The 22,589-nt window shown below is 59.9% G+C and overlaps 2 protein-coding genes and 1 long non-coding RNA gene across 5 annotated transcripts in view; 1 reads left to right on the top strand and 2 right to left on the bottom strand.

Moving 5' to 3' along the window:
* Window positions 1-19,702, bottom strand: part of KCNT1 (potassium sodium-activated channel subfamily T member 1) — an 81,525-nt gene extending 61,823 nt beyond the window's left edge. For 2 of the 3 annotated variants that reach the window (XM_054237959.2, XM_035262549.3), the window contains exons 1-2: window positions 19,595-19,702; window positions 9,671-9,814 (exon numbers count right to left, since the gene is read on the bottom strand). In XM_054237959.2, the coding sequence (XP_054093934.1) occupies window positions 9,671-9,814; window positions 19,595-19,650 (200 nt within the window). In that variant the 5' untranslated portion in view covers window positions 19,651-19,702. Of the gene's footprint in view, window positions 1-9,670; window positions 9,935-19,594 lie in introns of those variants that run through there. The other variant, XM_035262534.3, reaches the window with a different exon arrangement.
* The window catches only part of OBP2A (odorant binding protein 2A), a 194,255-nt gene that overhangs the window by 23,640 nt on the left and 148,026 nt on the right, over window positions 1-22,589 (bottom strand). The window lies entirely within an intron of this gene.
* On the top strand, window positions 9,416-16,670 carry LOC144576985 (uncharacterized). The gene is made up of 2 exons (XR_013519984.1): window positions 9,416-9,756; window positions 12,363-16,670. It is a non-coding gene; the product is annotated as an uncharacterized LOC144576985 (long non-coding RNA).

Raw genomic sequence — 22,589 nt, 5'->3', positions numbered from 1 at the left:
AGGCCCATGTGACTGCAGTTTGTGCCCAGGATGGTCTCCCCATCACAGGATCCCTCCCTCACTCACTCTTGAGAGCCCTGTCCCAGGCTGCAGATTGGGATGATCGGGACAGTCATCCTTTGGCTGACCTGAGAAGGGCCCTGGTGAGGACCACACTCTCTGGGTGGCCCTCCGCTCCCCTGTGGGCCCCACCTCTGTCCAGAGAATCCAGGCTGGCAAGTGGGGGCTGGAGGAGCCGCGCTCAGGGGCCGGGGGTGGGGATGTGTGGCCACCTTTGGCATGAGGGGCACTGCCCAGCCTGGTGCCACATCTCCCTTCAAAGGTAGAATAGCACCACCAGGCAAGGGGGTCCTCCCCTCCCAAAGGTGACACATGGCTGGGCTCCCCCTCCCCACTCCCAGGCCCCTCAGGCTGGGTCCTGGCTAATCACTGTGGAAGAGGCCCTGCAGGAGAGACAAACTGACAGAGACAGGGAGAGGGGGAGGGGGAGAGAGAGATGGGGAGGGAGGGAGGGAGGGAGAATGGGAGAGAAGAGGGAAAGAGAGGGAGAGGGGGAAAATTAGAGAGAAAGAGAGGGAGGGGGAGGGACAGGGAGGGAGAGGGAAGGAAAGAGAGGGAGGGAGAGAAGGAGGGAGGGAGAGGGAGACGGGCAGGGAGAGGGAAGGGGAGGGAGGGAAGAGGGAGGGAAGGAGAGAAGGAGGGACGTAGAGGGAGGCAGGGAGAGAGGGAAAGAGAAAGAGAGGGAAGGAGAGAGGGAGAGACAAATTAATTAGCTAATCTATCAGGTTGGGGCAGGGCCGGGCCGGGCCGGGCCGAGCCTGGCCGAGCCTGGCCTGGGTCTCTGTGGGGTGGGTGCGCAGGAGAGCTTGGCTGACCTGGGTTTTCTTGCTTTGTCCTCCTCTAATGGTGTCCACCTACTCAGGGACCTACTGAAGCTCGGAGCGGGCTGGGGGTGAAGATGCGACCCTGACCAGGTGGCCAGGCAGGGAAGCCTGGGGAGCTCTGAGCTCAGACCCTCCCCCATGGCCACCCAAGACCCGGCGGCTTTGCTCCCACGGGCCTTCTGTCCTGGGCCGGCCTCATCCAGTCCCCGGAAGGGATCCGAGACCCAGATAGGCTCCAGAGGGCCCTGCAGGCTGGGGGTCTGCCCTAGGCTGCTGGCCCCGTGCACGGCTGGGGGTGTTCTCTGCTCCATAGGCACAGGGAGAAGCGAGAGGCTGCCGGGGCAGGCCAGGAAGCTGCCCTCACCTGGACCCTTGTCTGCCGGCGCCTCCATCCTGGGCTTCCAGCCTCCAGAACTGAGAAATAAATCTCTGCAGCCAAGGCTGCTGGGTGTGTGGTGCTTTTCCATCACAGCTGGGAAGACGGAGGCAAGCGTAAACACACTTCCACCCATTCCATCTCAGCTGCATTCGGCCGGATGATGTAAACGGAACACTGGGGGAGGCACACTGGGAATTACAACCTGAAGCCCAAACGGATGGCGGTGTCCCGAGGTGGAGGATGCCAGCCCCCGCCTGCTGGGCATCTGTGTTCTGTTTCATGCTAATTCGGGAGAAGTTTGATTTTTTGTCACGCACATGACTCCCTGGGACATGGGCTGGGTGGTGAAGCCACATGCCCCATTGTGCCAGCCCAGGGGTGGGATGGGGGATGCAGCCTGAGGGGACTTGGGATTCGCCCTCTCAGGGTCTCCCTGGGTATGTGGTTGGGGAGCCAGAGCCCCCCACATAAGGCAGGAAGATGGAAAGGCACTGCCTCATGTGCGGAGCCAGCCTGGGCCCAGGGTCCCAGGACCCTCCTCCTTCAATTCCCCTGCAGCCAGGTGAAGTCCCACAAGACTCTGCTCACCTATGGTGGCCCCTCCCACCCTCCTGTTGATTCTGGCCGTCCCTCCACCACCCAGGGCTGGAGGCGACCCCAGCCCCTGGAACTCACATTGGGAGCCACAGTCTCCACAGCAGAGGCGTCACCTTCCCCCAACCCTGACTCAGGCCCACCTGCCAGGCCCCGGCTTCCTGGTAGGGACCTTAGATGACAAGGGTGAGCAAGCATGGCCTCCAGCCGTGCCTAGTCGAGTGGGGGAGGCAGAGAGGAAAGGGCTGGAAAGGGACTGGAAAAATCCTGATGTGAATTTCACTCACCCAGGACACATTAAAGCCCACGGGACCAGCCAGAACTTCTGGACGCCATCCCAGGGCCTTTCCTGCTCTGGTAAACCAGACCTTGACTCAGTCATGCAGGCAGCAGACCAAGGGAGTCCAGGAAAGGCAGAAGAGGCCAGGAAAGGCAGGGGAGGCTGCGGCAGCTCCAGGCTCAGCTGCTGGTATGTGCGTGGCCCGTGCCCTTCCCGGCCAAGAGCCCCCAGCCTTCCTGGGCCCCACTGGCCTGGCTCAGGCCATTTCCCCGGCCAGCCATGTCCTCCCAAGCCAGTAGGTGTTGGATCTGGACAGGGCCCCAGCCTGCTGAGGATGAGAAGGTCCAGGGCCAGGACTTGGGTCTCATCTGGCCCCTCCCTGCCCTATCAGCACCGCTGCACACAGCAGGATGGCCCTGGGCAGAATGTTAAATATAACAGCACCCAACTCCCCCGCTGCCACCCACCACCTACCGGGGGCTGAGCAGGCCAGCATTTCCCTGAGCTCAGCAGCTCTGGGTGGGACGCACGCCAGGGGACCCTGTGCTGGAGCGGAGTGGCTTCGAGGCTGGGGCCAGCAGGGCAGCTTAGGGTGAGAGTGCTTGTGGGCTACTCTAGCCCCTACTGGGGATCCCCAGTCCAGGGGTTGAGCTTCCCAAACCCAGCTCCAGGCCTCTCCCACCTCAGCCCTCACCCTGCACAGCTTCCTGACTCCTCCTCCAACCTCCACTGCCCCTGGGATGGCTGTGTGTCCCCATACCCCACCCTCGTCTTTGGGTCAGGCCTGGCCACGTCCTTCCTCCTGCCTGCACCCCTCTGTTTCAAAGCTCCAGCTACACCTGAGTCTGTCACATGGGGCCCTGGGGCCCTAGGCAGGAGCAAGATGGTGCAGGCACGGCTCAGCCCCGGCTTCCTCAGAGCAGCCCCGACGGAGAGCTGGCCTGTGTCCCAGGTCCCGAGCAGGCCACTGAGGCCTTCACGTAGAAACTGTGGGCTCCATGCCCTTCAGGGAGCTGGGGCTGGCTCCAGGGCGCAGATATGCCTTCTCAGCTAACTGTCCCACAGTGGCCTTTGGAGAGCAGGTGGGAGTGGGGGTGGGGGTACAGGACCCCACCCTGAGAGCCCCAGGAAAAGCAGAACAAAGCTCCCTTTGGAGGAAGGCTGCTGGGGCTCCCTCCTCTTCAGCAGGGGCTGCGCTGGTGGGTGGGGGGCAGGATGATGGGGGTGGGGGTGATAGAGGTGGGGAGCGGACAGGAGGAGATGACGAAGCCTGGAGGGGCTAGGCAGGATCCAGGCTCTTTGCAGGAGGGATGGTTCTACGAGGCCCTCACCACAGCCTGTCACCCAGGGCTCGAGACTGGGAAATTGTTCAGTCATTAAGGATGACAGGTGAGTGAGTGCTCAGAACGCGGGTCTATTCCTAGAGATGTCCCCACTGCAACCCCTCCTGCTTGGAGGCCTGGTGGGGCCTTCACCCTGTGAGAGGAGCTTCTCTCTGTCCCCAGCCACCCTGTCCCTGTGGGGTGGCCGGATTCACAGCGGTTCAGCCGGGGATAGGGTTGGGTGAATTGAAGGGGAGCACCCAGGAAGGAGTCTGGGCTGCCCACTCCTTCTGCACCCACCCCCGCTCCTGTGAGGCCACGAGGGGTCCCTGCTGGCCCCGCTGGCTCCGCCCACAGTTGCTGCCTGCGGGCCTGGCAGGGGTCTGTCCTCCACGCAGAGTGTTCCCAGCAATGCCAGGCCCTGTTTGTGGTCCACTCTCAGCTTGTTGTGTGAAAAAATATTTGGTGTTTCTCAACTCCAGAGAACCAAGTCCAGTTCCGTTCTCTGCTGTCAAAGGAGCTAAGGAAACAGCTTGGTCAGGCCCCTCTGGGGCAGTGTTCTGACCCTCAGGCCGACCTTTCTGAGGCAAGGCGACCGCTCCCTCCCAGGTGAACCCGGTGCCCGGGCCCCATGGCGGGGAGTGCTGGGCTCAGCCTGGCGTGGCCCAAGAAGCTAAGGCAGTGGGCCTGGCCATCTTCAGGGATGAAGTTTCCTCTTGCCTGCCTCAGCCAGTGGGCAGAGCCTTCCTGGCACCTCTGGGAGTGTCGGTGACCCACGTGGCCTCCAGTGGTGGTTTCAGTGGCCCCGATGGGATGGGTCCTGGTGCAGCAGGGCAGGGGTGGACGCCTTCCCCATCCCCCCACCCACAGTAGGAGTCCTTGTCTGGAATCTGCCCCTTTTAGGAGGTGGGCTGTGGTGTGACGGCCCCAAGTGTCCCCAAAGCATGCTTCCCCCAACTCAGCATCTCCCTGAGCCTCAGTTCAGGGTGGGATTGAAGATGCGCCTCCACTGCCACAGACAGGGTGCCTGCAGAAGGTGCCAGGGACCCAGCTCGGGGACACCACAAGGAGCTAAGCCCAGTCACCCCTTTGCCCTCCTGACTCCTCAAGCTGCCCTTTGGGGGCTGTTGACCCCTCTGCAGAAGGAAGAGCCCAGGTCTGTGTCTGCCAAGGGCCGTGGTGCTCACTTAGGTTCCGGGACATTCCCAGAGGCTGGCTCTGGCTGGGAAGAGCAGGGCCTCCATCAGCTGCCCTGGGCTCCTGGACAGAGGGGCAGTGAGACTCTCAGGTGGCTCAAGGGGCTCCAGAGCCCGGGATCAAGTGGACTGTGGTTGAGCTGCTCCCCGGAGCCCCCGAGACACTGTCTGGTAGGCAGTGGGGTGTGAGAGGCCCCCCAGGACCTCATCAGGTCCCTGAGGCGGGTGAGCTCCCAACTCTGCCTGCTTCCCCCACTGAACAGGACCAATGGGCTGGCTCATCCCTCCCAGGGAGCGGCCTGCCCAGCGCTACAGCCTCCTCTGCCCACGTGACCAGCCAAGCTCTTCCCTGCCCAAGGCCATGGTTAATGGAGGCTGTGGTGACTCACTGCCAAAGGCTCTACTCCCCAGGGAACAGGAAGCCGAGGCCTGCCTGCCCACCTGCTCGCTCGCAGGCTGCCAGGGGTTGGCAGCGGCACCCACTCCCCTCACAGAGCCTGCCTGGGTGGAAACGGAGAGTGTGAGGGGTGACCAGCATGAGGGGGCCGGTCTGTGCTGAGCCCCCACATTGCACCTGCCCTGTGCTGGTGGCTGGGTCTGGCTGGGTCTCCCTGACCCCCAGCCTCTTCCCCTGGTGCAGAGAGAGACCAAGTGGCACTCCCATCTTACCCGGGCCTGAGACACCCCCATGGCAAAGGCCACCATGCTGGTCCCTCAGGGGCCTGAGTGGAGCCTGCGCTGTTGTGTCCAGGCACACCAGCCCTTCTGGCTGTGGCCAGGACCCCATCCCAGTGTCTTCTCCCCTCCACCTAAGGGCTCTTTCACCCAGAGCCAGCAGGCCAGTCTAGCTGGGCTCAGCCCTCTCAGACCTGGTCCCCCATGGCCACCAGACCCCACCTGCCCTCCTTCCTGCATCCAGGTAAGCATGTCCTCCCACCACATGAAGACTCTGTGAGTCACTGCGGTACACATGGAGGGGGTCCCACCAGGCCAGGCAGATGACCCCCCATTCTCCATTCCAGGAGGGAGGAGGCACAGGCACTGGGGATGAGGAAGAAGACGAGGAGAAGATGAGGAGAGAGAGATGAGGTGGGCTCTCATGGCAGGCAGAGGCATCAGAGCCCACCCCAAGCACCCTGGAGGGTCCTCCAAGTGGCCAGTCCCCTCCTCCAGGTCAGCTTGGGGTTTCCACAGAGCTAGGGCCAGGGTCCTTATGTGTGTGTCCTTATGGATAGGGGAGAGCTTGGGTGACCCCAGGACCCCTGGGCAGTAGCCTGATTTGCCTTATTGCTGCCCACCCATTCCAGCGTTGGGGGTCATGGGAGAGGCCAGGCCAGACTCACCCAACACTGCCATGGAGGCTGAAGCAGGCCCCTTTGGGCAAAGAAGGTTTGAGAGAAAAGAAACCCTTTGGGCTGAGCTCCCTAAGTTGCCTTTGAGAGGAGAGGCCCCCAGGCTGCTGCTGAGACCAAGGAGCTGCCCCTTCTGGGTGGGGGGACCCCCAAGGGGGTGTTCCTGGGCTCCCAGACCTCTAGGGCACCCTCTTCTATATCCAGTCTAGGCAATTTCTCAGGAAGGCTTGAGTCCACATGAGGAGTGGGCCCAAAGATGTAGTGGGGCAGCTGGAGAGCTGGCAGGCAACTCAGCCAGGAGCCCACAACTCACTTGCCCCCACGCCCCCAGAAGGCTGCCCACTCCTGCACCGTGCCCAGCCAGCCTCACTAGCCCCCTCCCCCTCAGAGAGCCAGGCAGAGCTGCTGGGAACTGTGCTGGAGACCAGCTGACCAGTAACCGTCACCTTCCAGATCTCAGGGTACCCAAGGCCATCATCTGCACCAGGCCCAGGATTCCTCTCAGGGGTGAGAAGCGGAACGACTTTCAGAGGGAAGCTAAGTACCCTCCCTCTCCTGTCCTATAGACACCAACAAGGCAGGAAGCCAGAGCCCCTCCTTGTCCTATCCTATAGACACCAACACCACTGAGGCCACGCCCCCCCACCCATCCTATAGAGATACCACAGAGGCCATGCCCCCTCCCTCCCATCCAATAGAGAGCACACCACAGAGGCCATGCCCCTTCCCTCCCATCCTATAGACACCACAGAAGCCACAACCCTCCCTCCCATCCTATAGACTCCACAGAGACCACGACCCCTCCCTCCCATCCTATAGACAGCACACCACAGAGGCCACGCCCCCTCCCTCCCATTCTATAGACTCCACAGAGGCCACGCCCCCTCCCTCCCATCCTATAGACAGCACACCACAGAGGCCAAGCCCCCTTCCCTCCTATCCTATAGACACCACACCACAGAGGCCATGCCCCCTCCCTCCCATCCTATAGACACCACACCAGAGGCCACGCCCCCTCCCCTCCCATCCTATAGACAGCAACACCACAGAGGCCATGCCCCCTCCCACCCATCCTATAGACGCAACATCACAGAGGCCACGCCCCTCCTTCCCATTCTATAGATAGCACACCACAGAGGCCAAGCCCCCTTCCCTCCTATCCTATAGACACCACACCACAGAGGCCACGCCCCTCCCTCCTATCCTATAGACACCACACCAGAGGCCATGCCCCCTCCCTCCCATCCTATAGACAGCAACACCATAGAGGCCACGCCCCTCCCACCCATCCTATAGACACATCACAGAGGCCACGCCCCTCCCATCCTATAGACACCACAGAAGCCACACCCCCTCCCTCCCATCCTATAGACAGCACACCACAGAGGCCACGCCCCCTCCCTCCCTGTCCTTCACCCATGAGGAAAGGCAGGCAGCACAGCATCTCTGAGGCCATGTTGAGGGACAGTGCCACAGGACAGGTACAGTGGCCACACAGACCTGACACTCTACACCCCTGGCCACTCCCCCTCCAACAGAACCTCACTATATGCTTCATTTGCAACCAGAGACAGCAGGGCCCTGGTGGGGGGCACAGATGCCCTGTACCCCGTGGGCCTTTCCTGGAGAGGAACCGCAGCCACGCATTGGCAGCACTCACACAGCCACACACATCCGGCAGTCCATCTCCTAATGCCATTGGCCCACAACCCATGTGGCCACTGGGCCCAGCATGCCAATGCCAGTGCATGCAAATTGGTGGCTGCCAGGGGTGGGGGATAAGGGAGTAGTGGGTAGCGAGTCCCAGGGGGTAAGGAGATCCCTTCTAGGGTATACAATGCTCTCGAATTTCAGCGGCAAGGGTGGCACAATGTTGTGTACTAAATGTCACTAATGGTAAATTCTGTGTTTTATGTATTTTCTCACAATTTTAAAAAACCACACCCAGGACCTGGGACTCACTGTGAAATCCCATGCCAGCCTCTCATCTCCCAGGGACAGGGATGATTCTCTCTAGGCAAATAGCAAAAACCTCTGCTGTCCATTCCTGAAAACTCAGGGATATAGCATTGCAATTAGATCAACCACAGCCACAGGCATTATCAAGTCATCTGGAAGCCCCAGGCACCATTAGGGGGATGGACATCACTTCCTGCCCAATATCCCAGGGCTGCTGTTTTCAAGAATTAACCAAGTCCCAGCGGAGCAGGCACCCAAGGTGCTGGTGCTGGTGCTGGTGTTGAGTCCATAGGTTTGGCCTAGGGAAGCTTTCTGTGGCTCCCAGGGAGCAGGAGAGCCTCCTAGCTGCACACCGCACAGAACCAGCCTGGCTGCCTGCCCTCTGCCCACACAGGGAGGTAAACTAAACTCTTCACCCAGCCACTTGAGCTTAGGTGGGCTTATTTATTATTACAGCACTGAGTTCAACATGATAAAATTCCAAGTTTAAAAGGCCTCTCTGCAGGACACGCATGTCCTGATTGTGAGAGGACGAAGACTTTGGGCTCAGTCTCCTCTCTGGACTCTTGGTTCACGTGACCAAATGTTATGGGAAGTCTAGTAGAATATTCCATTCCCTGAAGGCAGAGGGCTTTAAGACCTCTTTTTACAAGCCTTCACAGTCCTGTGGACCCAGTCCCTAGCACTGACCCTAGTTTCAAGCATGATTTCTTTTTGAGCAGGGGTCTTGGCAGTAATCACTCCGAAAGCTCAGTTTGTTTCCTGACAGTTTTCAACCTCGTGTACTTCGTGTGCTAACCCGAGTAACTGCAATGCTGGGGGAAACTGCGAATTCCCCCACAGCTGAGCTCAGGGCTGGGTGGTGACAGGGCCCTGCAGACAGTGACAACCCCAGCCCGCTGCCTTAGCTGTATAGGCTGGACAGGGGAGCAGTTCCTGACCCAAAGTTCCCCGCAGACTCCAGCCCCGCATGAGTCCTCAGAGCACTCGCCTTCGCTGGCAGGCATAAAAGCGCCTCCCCGGAGGCTGGCAGAGCCGACTGCTGGGTGTTTACCCAAGACAGCTATTTGGGGAAAAGGAGGAGAGAAAACCAACATTTCTCCCAGCTTCCTGCCAGCCCCTCAGCGGATGAATTATTCCCATGGGCTCCTCTTGTTGGTCCTTTATTGAAAGACACAATTCATTTTGCCTTTTTAGCCCAGCAGATGTGGAGGGAACGGGGACGCTGTGACGCTGAATAAGTGACAAGGCCACGAGCCTGAAGGACACGCTCCCTCATTGAATAATTAATCAAGCATCGCTGCCTGAACTTGGAGGACGCCATCCCTCAGCCGGACTGCGGGCTTTGCCACCGGGCACTTCCAGGCCTGGCTTGCCCCCAAAACTAGCAACACTGGGGTGCTGGGGGCTGGGAGCAGACACCGGAAGGCCGGGCCGCCTTCCCCCTCCGCGCCCCAGTCGGGCTCTGGAAGACTCCGCAGCTCCGAGCGTCCCGCGCCTCCTCCAGGCCCCCTCCCGGGAAGATGCTGCCCCCCGCCCCCACCCCACCTGAAACTTCTGCGTCCCCAGAAGCCAGGAAAAGTTGAAGGGTGCCGGCGGTGGCGGGGGCGCGCGGTGCGGGGCGCGCGAGACCGGCCTTCAGCACCGCGGACAGCTCCGGGCGCGCGGCGGCCCCGGACCGCGACCCCGGCCCCAAGGCCCTACCTGTCGTCGTTCTGGAAGGACGGGTCGCCCAGCAGCAGGTCCCGGAAGCGGTAGCGCGGCGGCAAGGGCAGCACCTCCGAGTCCAGGTCGCTCATCTTGAGGCCGGCGGTGTCCAGGAGCGCGCTGTTCCCGGCACAGGGCTGCCTGCGGGGACACGCCAGCGCCCCTCAGCCCGCGCCGGGCGCCCCCGCGGACACGCGCAGCCCCCTGACCCACCCGGCCCTCGCAGCGCAGCCCGCGGCCACCGCGACCCACCGGGCGGGCGGGCGGGCGGCCGGGCGGGGGCGGGCCTGGAGGCACCGGCGGGCGGGGGCGCGCGGGACTGGCTGCGCCCGGCGGGGGCTGGAGCGGGGGCGGCGCAGGGGCAGGGTGCAGGGCTCCCTCCGAAGCAGCCCGGGGCCTGGCAGGAGGTGAGGGGGACGAGAGCTGTCAGGGCCAGCTCAGGGTCAGGCGCGCACCACCCCCTGGGGCCGCAATGAAGGCCCTCCCCCTGCCCTGGACCCGCGCGCCAGGGCCCTGCCGGCCCTCTCAACGCCCCAGCTTCCCTCCCCGCCCCCTGGGTCTTTGCTGAGGCCCGCTGCTCAACCTTCCTTCAGGGTCCAGAACACCCGCCCCAGCCCCAGAGACCCCCTCTCAGACCCTCAGGGTGGAGGTACCAGGAGGCCTAAGACACCCTTGTTTGCAGCTTCCCCAGGCGGAGCAGCTCAGCTCAGCTCAGAACCCCGGGGGCTGCCAGGCCCTCTGAGCCCTCAGCTGCCTTGCCACTGTCACCAGGTGAGGGACTGAAGAGACACAGAGAGCTGGCAGGGCAGGGTAGGGGCATGGGGGCATACCGGGTAGAGTGGGAGGACCCCTGGTGGTCTGCAGTTCTTGGGGGCCCAGGCAGTTGTCTTCCAGGGCTCTTGTACCTTTCTGTCCCCATGTCCCCATCAAAGTGAGTTTTAGCTGCTCCAGGAGAAGCAGGAGCCGAGGGGCAGGGAGCTTCCTACCTGTTCCAGGCCCACCCCTGTCCCAGGCTGTGTGGCCAGAAGGTGAGCAGAGGGGGTATGGAGGGGACTGTCCACTTGAGGCAGGGGCAGGAGGTCCTGACCACATCCAGCTCCCTGTAGGGCCTGCACAGAGGCCACTCACCTTGAGCACCAGGTCCACGGTGCCACAAAACCCTCCTTTCTCTCAAGTTGGGATGGGTGGGCACATTCCTTGAGCCCCCACCAAGTGCCTCTCCTGTGCCCCCCAACCCCCAGATGAGCAGCAGGCAAGGAGGTGTGGGCACCCCAGGCCAAAGCCGCAGGCGGCCAGTGCATGCCCCAAACCCTGCTCCTTGTTCTGAGGTCACAGGTTCAACCCCCAGGATCTGGCAGCATTGGAAAAATAACATTTTCCTAATTGCATCAGTGTGGCTGCATGTTTTTCCTTAGTCACAAGCTGGCTGGGCCATGGGGAGGTGCAGGCAGGCAGGGGAACCACGTGGCCAGGGTCAGGGCTGTATTTTCTTGGTTTTGTGCCTTCCTTACTGAAAGCCCCCTTCAATGGCAAAACCCCAAGAGACGGCTGGCTCCCCAGGCATGGCTGCCTCCTCTTGCCCCTGCCCTGCCTGCCTTTTGAGCTGCTTTGGTTCTTCCTCCTGGCCTCAAGGCCTAGTCTTGGCAGGGCCCATGGACAAGCTCAGGGGGTGGGACCTCTGCTTGCTTCAGGGGTCACCGGGGAAAGGAAGTGCACTAGGAGTCCAGAGACCTGGCCCCACCCCTGCTCCCCAGATGTGGCCTGGGGAGGGTGACAAGGACAAGCTGCCCTTCCTCCCTCGGGGAGCTGCTTCGACACTGGAGTGAGCACACGGCTGTGAGGTGTCCCGCAGACCTCCTGGCATCCTGCCTCATTCCCCACAGAGCCAGAAACCTTGAAAACACTTGGCTGTTTTGCTGGCTGAGGGCTGGAGCTGCAGGGTCTCTGGGAATGGTGCCCATCGCAGGAGGACCACAGCAGAGCAGCTGCTCCCTGTGTCCCTGGGGTCTGGTTAAGACCTTTCTCAAGCAGGAAGCCCTGCACTGGCTAGCTCTTTTGGGCACATGGGGGTAGGGGAGGGTTGAGGGATCCAGTCCCCCTGAATATGGTTCAGGGGAAGTGGAACACAACCCTGGTACAGCCAGACACAGGGACCCTGGACCTGCCTCAAATTCTGCATCTCCTCTTCTCTCGAGTTCTCCTCCCTATGTGACCCAAGGGGCCTCGGAGCAAATCTGAGACCCCCACTGTCACATCCACGATCTTATTTTCTAAGTGACGGCTGTGCCAAAGAGTTGCCACTTTCCATAAGAATTCTGTGCTTTGGTGGCTTAAGGAAGGTGTCCATCTTCCCAGCCCTTACACCACTCTCTGGACAAGGTGTGGAGATCAGCCTGTGAGACTTACACACCCCCTGGATCCAGGGCCGAGCTGATGGGACAGAGCATATGCCCTTAGGCAAGGCCGGGGCAGCCCAGGGGCTTGGCATGGAGCACCCCGTGCTCCTCTTGGGGACTCTCTGGGCTGTCAGCACACACCCCACAGGCCCAGGGAATGGCAAGAATGAGCTGACATGAGTGGGGCTCAGTCCTGGTCCCTCAGTACTGGCTGGGAAGCCCCCTGAGAGTTGCTTCACTCCCGCAAGCCTGTTTCCTCATAAGTGGATCTACCGATGCTTGTTCCCTTACAGGAAATGGAACCGGACCTCCAGCCTGAGGCACCTGGTGTGGGCCTGCACGTGAGCACTTATGATAGAGCAGGTGTAGTGTGGCTGAGCCGTCATGAACAACGGCTATGAGACAGGATGATCCGGGCTGTGGCAGGCACCCAGCATGCCCGCTCTGGCTCAGCTGAGGCCCATCAGGGAGCTCAGGCTTGGGACACTGACTTTTGGAATCCAGCTGGAGAGGCCAAGAATGAGTAAGGTGGTCCACACCCGGGCACTGCCATAGGAAGCCCGTCAGCTGTTTGGTGCACACATAGTCACATGCACTGACCCTGACAACCCTGTCAGAGGGTGGCCCGGCAGCTGTGCACAGCGCCAACTGCCATGGACTGAGAGCCAGCTGCACGCCAGGCACCCTGGCAAGCCAGGTGGTGGCACGGAATCCTAAGGATTCCGAGACCAGGACAGCCCCCATCCCTAATGCCAGGCGAAGACAAGTGGCTCCCAGAGCCCAAGGAGCGTCACTGAGGTCCTGGCAGAGGCGCTGGGGTGGGGGCGGGGTCTGCCTCACCTCGGGCTGTGCTGCCTTTGGGCAGCTGGGGGGCTCTTCTGACAGCCGGGAGTGCCTGCTTCTCACTCCCCCACCTCTGTCCCTGGTGGCCATGGAGCCAGGACTGTATAACAAAGTGCTCGAAGACAAGCTTCTCCCGCCAAAGGCCCCAGGCATTCCGTTCCAGTGGGAACTCGAGGCTGCCTGTGCCACCACAATGGAGGCCTCATCTGTGCACTGCTGCGAGAAAGAAGATAAAAGGAGTCGTGGGAAGAAGAAATGGGGCTCTGTGTGAAGCTGGCACAATCACTTACTGGAAAACCCAGTAAAAGAGGAATTAACTGAAAACCTATTAGAGCAAATGTGGAACCCGGTAAGGCAGCCAACCCAGGAGTATCACAGGAAGCAACAGCAGAGAGCCACCGGGAGAACGCCCTGCTCACAGCGGCTGCGGGAGCCCCAATGCCACAGAGCCTGCGGCATTCCCAAGAGATGGACTGGAAGCTGTCACTAGAGGGCGACGGGGGTCTTCTTCCCAAGGGTCCAACAGTCCCTTCTCCAAACGCACGGACAAAGGGAATCGACATCAATCAAGAGTGCATCAGGATTTTCTCAGAATTTGATGAATTGTTTCAAAAATTAATCCTGAAGAGTACATGTGCAAGAAGAGGCACAGAGCTGAGAGGAAGGACAGAGAGGGCCGTCTTCTGCTGCCAGCACCCATTCATAGCCACAGCAGCTGACGCTCTGGGATCTGGCCCAAGAAGAGACAGAGGGCTGAGACACAGCAGAATGCCTTGACTGGATGAAGCCCATGTTGGAATCCAGGCTCGGGAAAGGAGGCAGGAGGCACTCCTCGGCCCTATGGTACTGGGATGGATGCAGCTCCACGCGTCCTGCCCCAGGTAATGGTTGCAAATATCAGGAGGGATGACATCCTCCCTGTTGTGCTGACAGAGAAATGGAGGCTGGAGAACTTCAGGAATGCACTTAACCTTGTTCCTTATTTATACTTGCTTATCACTTGTCTCCTTGCCTCGGGAGGGCTGGTACTTGAACCAGTATCTGGCTCCAGCCTGCGTTATGCAACGTGCCTTCTGTTGGATAAAATACGATTAGACTCCACACTGCAGCCCCAAACCAAGGACAAGATGGAAAGAAAATACAGGGAAAAGTGTTTAGAGCTGAGAAGGCCTTTTATTTAACATACAAACACCAAACAGCACCTATTCCGAGAGGAATAGATGTATAAATGCTTCTCCATCTGAATAAAACACTGCTGTTTAGCAAAAGACATCACTGGCAACTGAAAGAACAAGCGGCCCACAGGAAGAACATATCTGCAACAGTAATAATGCCATCAGAACACAGCCCGGTGCCCACAGGTCCTGTGGGAAGGAACAGTCTGGCAGAAAACATGGCCGGGTGTGGCGGCTCACGCCTGTCATCCCAGCACTTTGGGAGGCTGAGGTGGGTGGATCACCCGGGGTAAGGAGTTCGAGACCAACCCGGCCAACATGGTGAAACCTTGTCTCTACTAAAAATACGGTAATTAGCTGGATGTGGTGGCACATACCTCTAATCCCAGCTACTTGGCAAACTGAGGCAGGAGAAGGAGAATCGCTTGAACCCGTCACTTGAACCTGTGAGGCGGAGGTTGCAGTGAACCAAGATGGTGCCACTGCACTCCAGCCTGGGCAACAGAGTGAGATTCCATCTCAAAAAAGAAAAAACAACTCAAAGGATGGATGAGTGAGTTTCAGAGAGGAGAGGACAGCAGCTCGTGGGTGAAGACCAGGCAAGCTACCTCGCCAGTGATTTGAGAGATGTAGAGCTGGACAGTCTCCTGTGCCAGTGACTGGCTGTGGCTGGAGAACGGGGAGCATCTGGGGGCTCTGCAATCTGGGGCTCTTGCAGAGTGTCCCTCAGGTTGGGAGTGCTGGACTAATTAGGCCGGAATTGTGGGTCCTCTCCAACTTGGAACCCCTACCTGGGGACATCCTCGATCAGTGTCCGAGGCAGCCCAGGCATGGGTTTTCATACGGCCTCATGAATGAAGGTGAACATTGCAAGCAGCCTGCATGTCCGTGAATTCAGGAGGGACTGACAGCTACAGCCAAGGCTGCTCTGTGCGTGCAGTCTCCATGAGCCTGCGTGGGCGCATTGCTACACACACAGAATGACATTTAATGGACCCCATTTAACGAAACACCACCTCTTTCCACAGAACGCTAGACAAGAGGTGGGTTTCTCTGGGCACCCAGCTCGTAGGTGATGTACAGACACTGTCCCCACACACTGGCAGCCACCGTGCTGGAGGCAGGGTGGGGTTCTAGGGCAGTACCTCATCCTTTGTGCCTTTCAAAGGGAATATAACATGCATGACATGTGTTATGGAAACAGAACAGCTAAGGGCTAAAGACTCCCTCCCCAAACTCCAGCTTCACCAGGCCCTTATTTCTGCCCTGGCTGGGGCTCAGAAACTGGCAGAGAGCCTGCCTCTCAGGAGAGGAAAAGACATACTTCCCGGCAAAAACTTCTTTTAAGATTGCTTGTGGCCCAGCACGGTGCCTCATGCCTGTAAGCCCAGCACTCTGGGAGGCTGAGGTGGGCAAATCACTTGAGCCCAGGAGCTCAAGATCTGCCTGGGCAGCATGGCAAAACCCTGCCTCTACAAAAAATACAGAAGTTAGCCAGGCATGGCACCTGTAGTCCCAACTGCTCAGGAGGCTGAAGTGGGAGGATCACTTGAGCCCATGAGGTTGAGGCTGCAGTGAGCCATGACTGTGTCACTGCACTCCAGCCTGGGTGACGGAGCTAGACTCTGTCTCAATAAACAACAACTAAAGACTGTGACTGTCTTTGGCTAAGGGAATGAGCTTTCTCTCCTAAAATATATTCTTGTTCACACTCAGTTCAAAATTTTCAGGGGCTGGGCAAGCCATGTTTGACAGAGAAGTCAGGGAGGAGGGAGATGAGAATGCATGTGCACATGTAAGCATGTAAATACATACACATACATGTAAATGAGAACATGCGTGCACATGCAAGCAGACACGCTGACATGCATGTCAAAGAACACATGTGCACATGTAAGCACGTAAAGACAACACAACATGCATGTAAATGAACGTACATGTGCACATGCAAATATGCACATGCTGACATGCATGCAAATGAGCACACATGTGCACATGTAAACATGCACATACATGCTGACACATATGAAATGAGCACGCGTGTGCACATATAAGCATACAAATACGCACATGCATGCTGACAGGCATGAAATGAGCACGTGTGCACATGTAAATACACACATGCATGCTGACATGCATGTAAATGAGCACACGTGTGCACATGTAAGCATGTAAATGCACACATGCATGCTGATGTGCATGTAAATGAGCATGCATGTGCACAGGCATGTGTACAAATGTGTGCACGTGTGGCTGGGTTTGCCTGCATGTATGTACAATGTGCATATATGCACACATGGCTGTGGGCGTATGTGTGCACATGGACATATGGACACATGTGTGCATGTGCATGGATGTGTGTGAGTTCCTGCATGTGCGTGGGCATCCCTACCCAGTGTCCAGGAGAGTCTCCGAGGCAGGCACAGCATCACTGTGGTGGGGGCGTTTGAGTGCTGGGCTTCATGCCCAGCAAGTGCAGAGCTGCAGAACCTCTCTGCTGACCATGGCAGAAAAATTCGATGCTGCTTTTGCACAATGATTAAAAAGTCAGAGCTGCTGAAGGTGCCCAGGCAGCTGGGCAGGCAAGTGTCCTGGGTGACATCTCCTCTCTTTAGGGGAGGGTCTTCTTGCCCATGTGAGGGTGGCTGCTCAGCATCAACCCCTGAGATGCTTTCAGATCCAAAGTGAAAGCTCAAAACACGTGGAGTAGCTGAAATCATGCTGTAGATTTACCCAGATGGACTTCAGAGCAGCTTCTCCCAGCCTGGAGGGAAGGGGGAGGGCCGGCAGCACAGTGGACACAGGGGCCTCAGACGAGGCTGTTGGGCCATCGCCCCTGGACCCATGCCCAAGGTTGTTGGTCATGAGGTCATGAGGTCATGCAGCTCCCATCCCCGGTCCATCCTGGGCTTGGGCCAGACACCAGGTGAGCTCCTCTGCTGCCCCCACCCCCTGCAGCTGGCAGCAGTGAGCCGGTCACTCACTGCCAGGCAGCAAGTCCATCTCAGGGTCCAGCACTCGTCCCCTGGGTGCCCGGGACCCTTGGCTGGTCCTTCCCACAAGCCACACCCCATTCTCCAGCTGCAGCTGCCCACACCCCCTGCACCTGGCCATGCTGTGGCTGCTGGGAGGTGTCTGGTGACTACACCCATGTCAGCCATCAGTCCCCCAAGCTGAGCTGGCAGCTGGTGGCAGGGGTGATCCCGGCAAGGAGCACAGCCTGGAGCTGGTAGGGGACCCTTGGGGACAGCCCTGCTAGGATGACAGCCTGAGGGTGGGGAGGCCAGGGTGGGGCCTGGAGAAGCTCACTCCCACAGCTGTGAAGGCACCGCCATGCCCCTGCTCATTCCCCCAGAGAGCTGTGCCAACTCCCTGTGCTGATCATGCTGAGCACCTGTTTTTTGTAGAGACAAGGTCTTGCTATGTGCTTAGGTTGGTCTCGAACTCCTGGTCTCAAATGATCCTCCTGCCTTAGTCTCCAAAAGCACTGAGATCACAGACATGACCCATGGAGCCTGGCCTGGGGCCTCATTTGGAAACTAAGGCACAAGTGGGGCTTCCGTTTCCTCAGCACCCATTAACTATGGGAGGTTTGGGCTGCTTTAGGGAGGCCAAGGCACAGAGCCCCTGATCCGTCTAGCAGTCCATACCCTGAGCTGCTACCATGCTCAGAAAATGACCAATTCACTGGTACTCCCAATGCCTGCCCCAGCTCAGCCCCCTCCTTCAATGTGGCTGGGAGTCAGGAAAATCTGCTGGAGAGCCACTGCACCTGGTGCTCTGAGCCCTGGCTGCCTGCCACAGCTTGAGTCTGCCCCAGGGGAAAGCATTCTTGGTACCTTCGAAGCACGAGGTCCCACTTCTGGCCCCTGGAGAGGGGCACAAGCAGATGGAAGTCCCCTTTGCCTCTCCTGTGGAGTGCCCCAGAGTGGCTACAAAGGAGGAGGTTTGGGTGCTTTTCCTGGGCACCAAGGGGCCAGCTGTGTCTTAGCCTCTGAGGCCTGAGTGGTGCCTGGCAGGACACAGTTGCCCCAGAGGGAGAGTGCCAAGGAGACAGTGGCAGCTGGCACATGCTGCACCTTGCACTGGTGTGAGAGGGAGCCAGTGCCACCCTCAGGGGCCACGGACCATGTGGCAAGTGTCTTAACACTGTGGGAATCTTTCAACCAGGAAATTCCACTCTTAAGAATCCATCTCAGGGAAGTTACTGGACAAATGCTTAGCTCTGATGTGTCCATGCTGGCTGGAGCATGACAAAGCAAAGACCAACTGGCCTGCGTGGAAGCTCCCAACACCAACACAGCTTTGTAAACACAAGGTGTGCTGCCAGTAAGATCTCAACACAACCTTGTCAGGTATGTGCTAGCGCTCCTACTCTACAGATGAGGAAACTGAGGCCCTGAGAGGTGAATTGACCCAGCAGAGCTCACACAGCTGCTGCATCTCAGTCCTGGGATGGACTACCCTCACAGACACAGCTCCTAGGGTTCCTCCAGGATGCTCCTCCCTGGGTGTCCATCCTGTGCCAGTCCAGTCCCTGGTCCTGCAGTGACCTCCATCTCCTGAGGCCCCCACCTTTGCTCCAGTGAGGCCACCCCCCACCTCCTTGTCTTCTGCCCCTCTCAAGAAGGGCCTTCCCAGGGACCCAACCCCAGGAATCTGGCCACCTCTGCCTGCCACAGTCTCCTGCAAACCTTTTACACTTGCCAGCTGCTAGCTCTGGTCTCACCTCCCTGGAGCAAGTGCAGCCTGGCCTCAGTTCCAGTCCAGCTGGCTCACCTCCGAGTTCCACAGGTAGAAGCAGGTCTGGGTGAATGTGGGTGACCGTGTCCACACAGCTGGGAAGGGTCCCAAGACACCTTTGAAAGATGCCCATTTAACCGGTGCTTGGCACCCAGCCACCTAACCTGTGCACGCTGAGCCCAGCCTGCCTTTCCCTAGACTCAGGGCTGGTGACTTCAAGGTCACACAGGCTGGCTGGCAGGCCCCATACATCCTTTTCCGGCCCTCACACATGTGCTCACGTGTGTGCCTACCTGGTGCACACCATGCTGCACAGACACACTCAGAGCTTGTGTTTGGGGTTGAGGGGTACAGGATGCCCATGAGGGGCTGGGACACACCTGGACAAACTTTCCTGTTGCAGATAAACCTGGGATTGTTTATGAAAAACAAAGAGACACCATCCCCCTGAGGGCCAGCAGCGCCTGGGCAGAGCCTGCAAGTTGGCATCCCTGGGTAGCAGGACAAGAAGCCTCAGGGGAGAGCCTGAGACACCCCCCAACGCCCTCCAAAGGCATGGGATGGCCCCACGAAAGCCCCCCCGCTGCTACTCCAAGCTCATCCCAGTAACTTTCTGTGCTAATTAAGAGCTCCCCATGCAGTGGCGGAAACAGACCAGCATACTAGGAGGCCAGTGGTGTCAGGACACAGCCCACACCCAGGCCAGCCACGAGGACAGAAGCAAAGGCCGTTGTGGGCAACCCACCCGCTCCCTTCTTACTCACCTCTGTCCTTCTGAGCTGGCCACCGAGGGGCCACAGCAGACTCCTGAGATTCCCATGGCCCGAGCTGTCCCTCCTGCCGGCCAGTGCTGGGCGGTACCTTGGGCCCTCAAACCTTTCCCATGGGGCCTGAGCTACTTCCTGCTGCTGAAGGCACTACTCCCTAATATGGGCCTAGAGGGCTGGCTGGGACCTTGGGCTAGGCATGTGCCCTGGCAGGATGCCAGGGCCTGATCCCATCAGGGCCAGGATGGTCCCAGACCTGCCCTGGAGCAGGGCTGCTGGGAACTGGTAGCTCCAGGAAGGGCCTGGCTGGGGCTCTGATGGGAAGTGCGCTGGGTAGGGGTGGGCACTTGCCAACTCTGGGCCCACCAGGGCCACCAGCCCCTCCCTCTCCTACAAAAGCTGTCATCTCCAGGGCTTGTGGAGAGGTGGCTGAGGGCCTGGGACTCCATGGCACGGGGGTGGGAGCACAGAGACTGGAGGCCAGAAAGGGGGCGGAGGCCAGTGAAGACTCCTGCAACCTGTAGCCCCACCTTCCAGCCTTGCAGCCTCAGGACTGACTCTGGGGTGAGAATGGGATGGAGCTGGGGGTTGGCGCTGGGGCACTGGAGTGGGGAGGGGTGTTCCAGCACCTCTTGCCCTCCCCTGAACTACAGTACCAAGGTTGGCATCCTCCAGCACCCAGGAAAGACAGAGGACTGCTCAAAGCCCAGCAAGTACCAAGGCCACCAGGGCTCCAGGGCTGGGGTTCTGACGGTGCTGCTGCCTGGTGCCCCACTTCCCCAGGAGACCTGGTGCGGAAACCTGCCCCACAGAGCTCCACCACCCACCCGACCAGGCCACGGGGCTCCAGGGCCGGGGTTCTGACCATGCCGCTGCCCTGTGCCTCACCTCCCCCACCCAACCGGCAGCACTGAGGCTCTTCCTTCTGCAGCCGAAGCCACCTGCCTGGCCCACCTGCCCTGGCTTCACCTGGAGCTCAGCTTCCCTCTCACCCAGCCCAGCCGAGTCTGAGTCCTGGTCCCTCACCAAGCCCGATTCTCCCTGAAGGGCTCTCTGCCGGCCCGCCTGACATCCCCCAGTGCTGGCAGCTGCTCCGCCTGCAGTGTGACAGGGAATCTGTTGGGACAGAGGCCAGCTCTGTCTGGCGGGAGGAGGAGCTGTCCCGGATGGGTGGGCAGGGCTGGTTGGGAGACAGGTGTCTGGAAGGAGCCAGCTGATGATGCTTAGAGCTGAAAGCTGGACACTGAGGGCACAGTCCTGCCACCTCATCTGGAGCAGGGCAGGCCCAGCAGGGCAGGTGATAAACTTGAGCAGAATGGCCAGGGAGGGCAATACCAGGCTGGGGAGGGAGATGGCAGGGTCGGCCAGCCCATAAAGATGAGAGCAATCCAGGACCCCCTTGGGTCATTTTCTCTGTGCCTGACAGACATCCCCCCCATGGCCCCTTAGAGCAGATGCAGGCTGTGCCCACTTCCCAAGGACATCACCAAGTCTCTGTCCACCCTCAGAGCACTTGCTTCTCACCCATGCTGCATCCCGGGCTCCCATAGGGGCCAGGTGGGTGCTGTGCCTGCCTCTTGATGCTGGGAACCTGGTCCCTCCAGCCTGGTCCCTCACCAGAGGCAGCCATTAACGACCATCCGCCCCACCCCCTCATTTTACACATGGGGAAACTGAGTCTCGCAGAACAAATGGGCAGCAGCACCCAGCCTCCTGCTCCCAGATGTGATCGTCCATGCTCTTCTCTGGCCTCAGGACAGGCTGAGACTGGCCAGGACTCAGAAGAAAGGGCTCACCCAAGACAGTGACCATCTTTGCCCAGGGTCCCCTGGAGTCTGGCTCTGGGCACAGGGTGAGGAGCAGGCCTGCCTGTCTTCAAGGGCCGAGGGGTTTGGGGGAGGATGGGGGAACCAGTACCCCGGGCAACCTCCCCTCCGGATTGTCCACTCGGCTGCTGTCACTGGGTGGGTAGGAACCACGTGCACAGGAAACAGCTGGCTCCAGGTCACCTGAATGCCCTCAGCTGACCCTCTCCTCCTAGGGATAGGCCAGCGGGGAAAGAGGAATGACCAGCCAGACAACACCAAGTGACCAGAACCCAGGACTCCCGCCCCCATCTGATAGCCACTTAGCCCACTTCCGGTGGGGGGGTTCTTCCTCAGAAGGGCTGCCCTGGAAACCCCTTACTGTGTGAGGTGACCTCGCCGGGCACCCCACACAGGAGGGATGGAAACTTCCTCCCCAGGCAGGGGTGAGGGAAGGGGCTGGGGGCGGGGTGGAAGGCCCTGCACCGCCTCCAGCCTCCCTGCCACTCCCTCCACCTGGGAGATGCTCAGGACCTCCATCCAGCCACGGCCATTCCCCCCACCTTCTCGCCAGGTCGAGGACAGATGGGGACGGATGCTGCTGCCTGGGCACCTGCTGGTTGTTAGGGAAAGCGAGGCCTACCCTGAGGGGCACCTGTGTTCCCCGTGGTGGTCGGGGAGGGCGCTCGTGGGTCCTGGGAATGGGGAATCTTGGAGGGTGTGGAGTCTGAGGGGGAACTTGGGGGGTCTTCACGGGGCTGGTGCTGGTTACACCGGGGCCGTTGCGTGGGGAGGGCGCAGCGGACGGTCCCTGGAGGCGCATCCGCGGTCGTCGAACTCGAAGGTCCGGTTGTTACAGCCCCGCCGCGCGCCTCCGGGTAGACGCCCCCTGGGCTTTGCGCCCCGTCAGGGAGTGGCATGCGCCCGGCCGCTCCGACCCGACCCGAGGGGAAGCCACCACCTTCTCCCCTCGCTTTGCCCTGAAAACCCTTTTTTTCCTTCCTCGCAGATGAGCGCGGGGGGTGCGGGGTGAACGGGGAAACCGGTTCCAGGCTCGGGTTCCGGCTTCTGCTCGCGCGCGCCCCCTGCCGACCCGCGGCGGCTCCGGGCCAGGCTGGGACGGGGCGGGGTCTGCAGGGACCCGCCCCCACGGCGGCCCTCGGAGCCCTCCAAACTCCGGCGAAGAG

The sequence above is a fragment of the Callithrix jacchus genome, chromosome 1 (genome assembly GCF_049354715.1).
Source record: "Callithrix jacchus isolate 240 chromosome 1, calJac240_pri, whole genome shotgun sequence".
Lineage (NCBI taxonomy): Eukaryota > Metazoa > Chordata > Mammalia > Primates > Cebidae > Callithrix > Callithrix jacchus.
The sequence above is the reverse complement of the archived record's forward strand: the minus strand, read 5'-3'. Positions and strand labels throughout refer to the sequence as shown.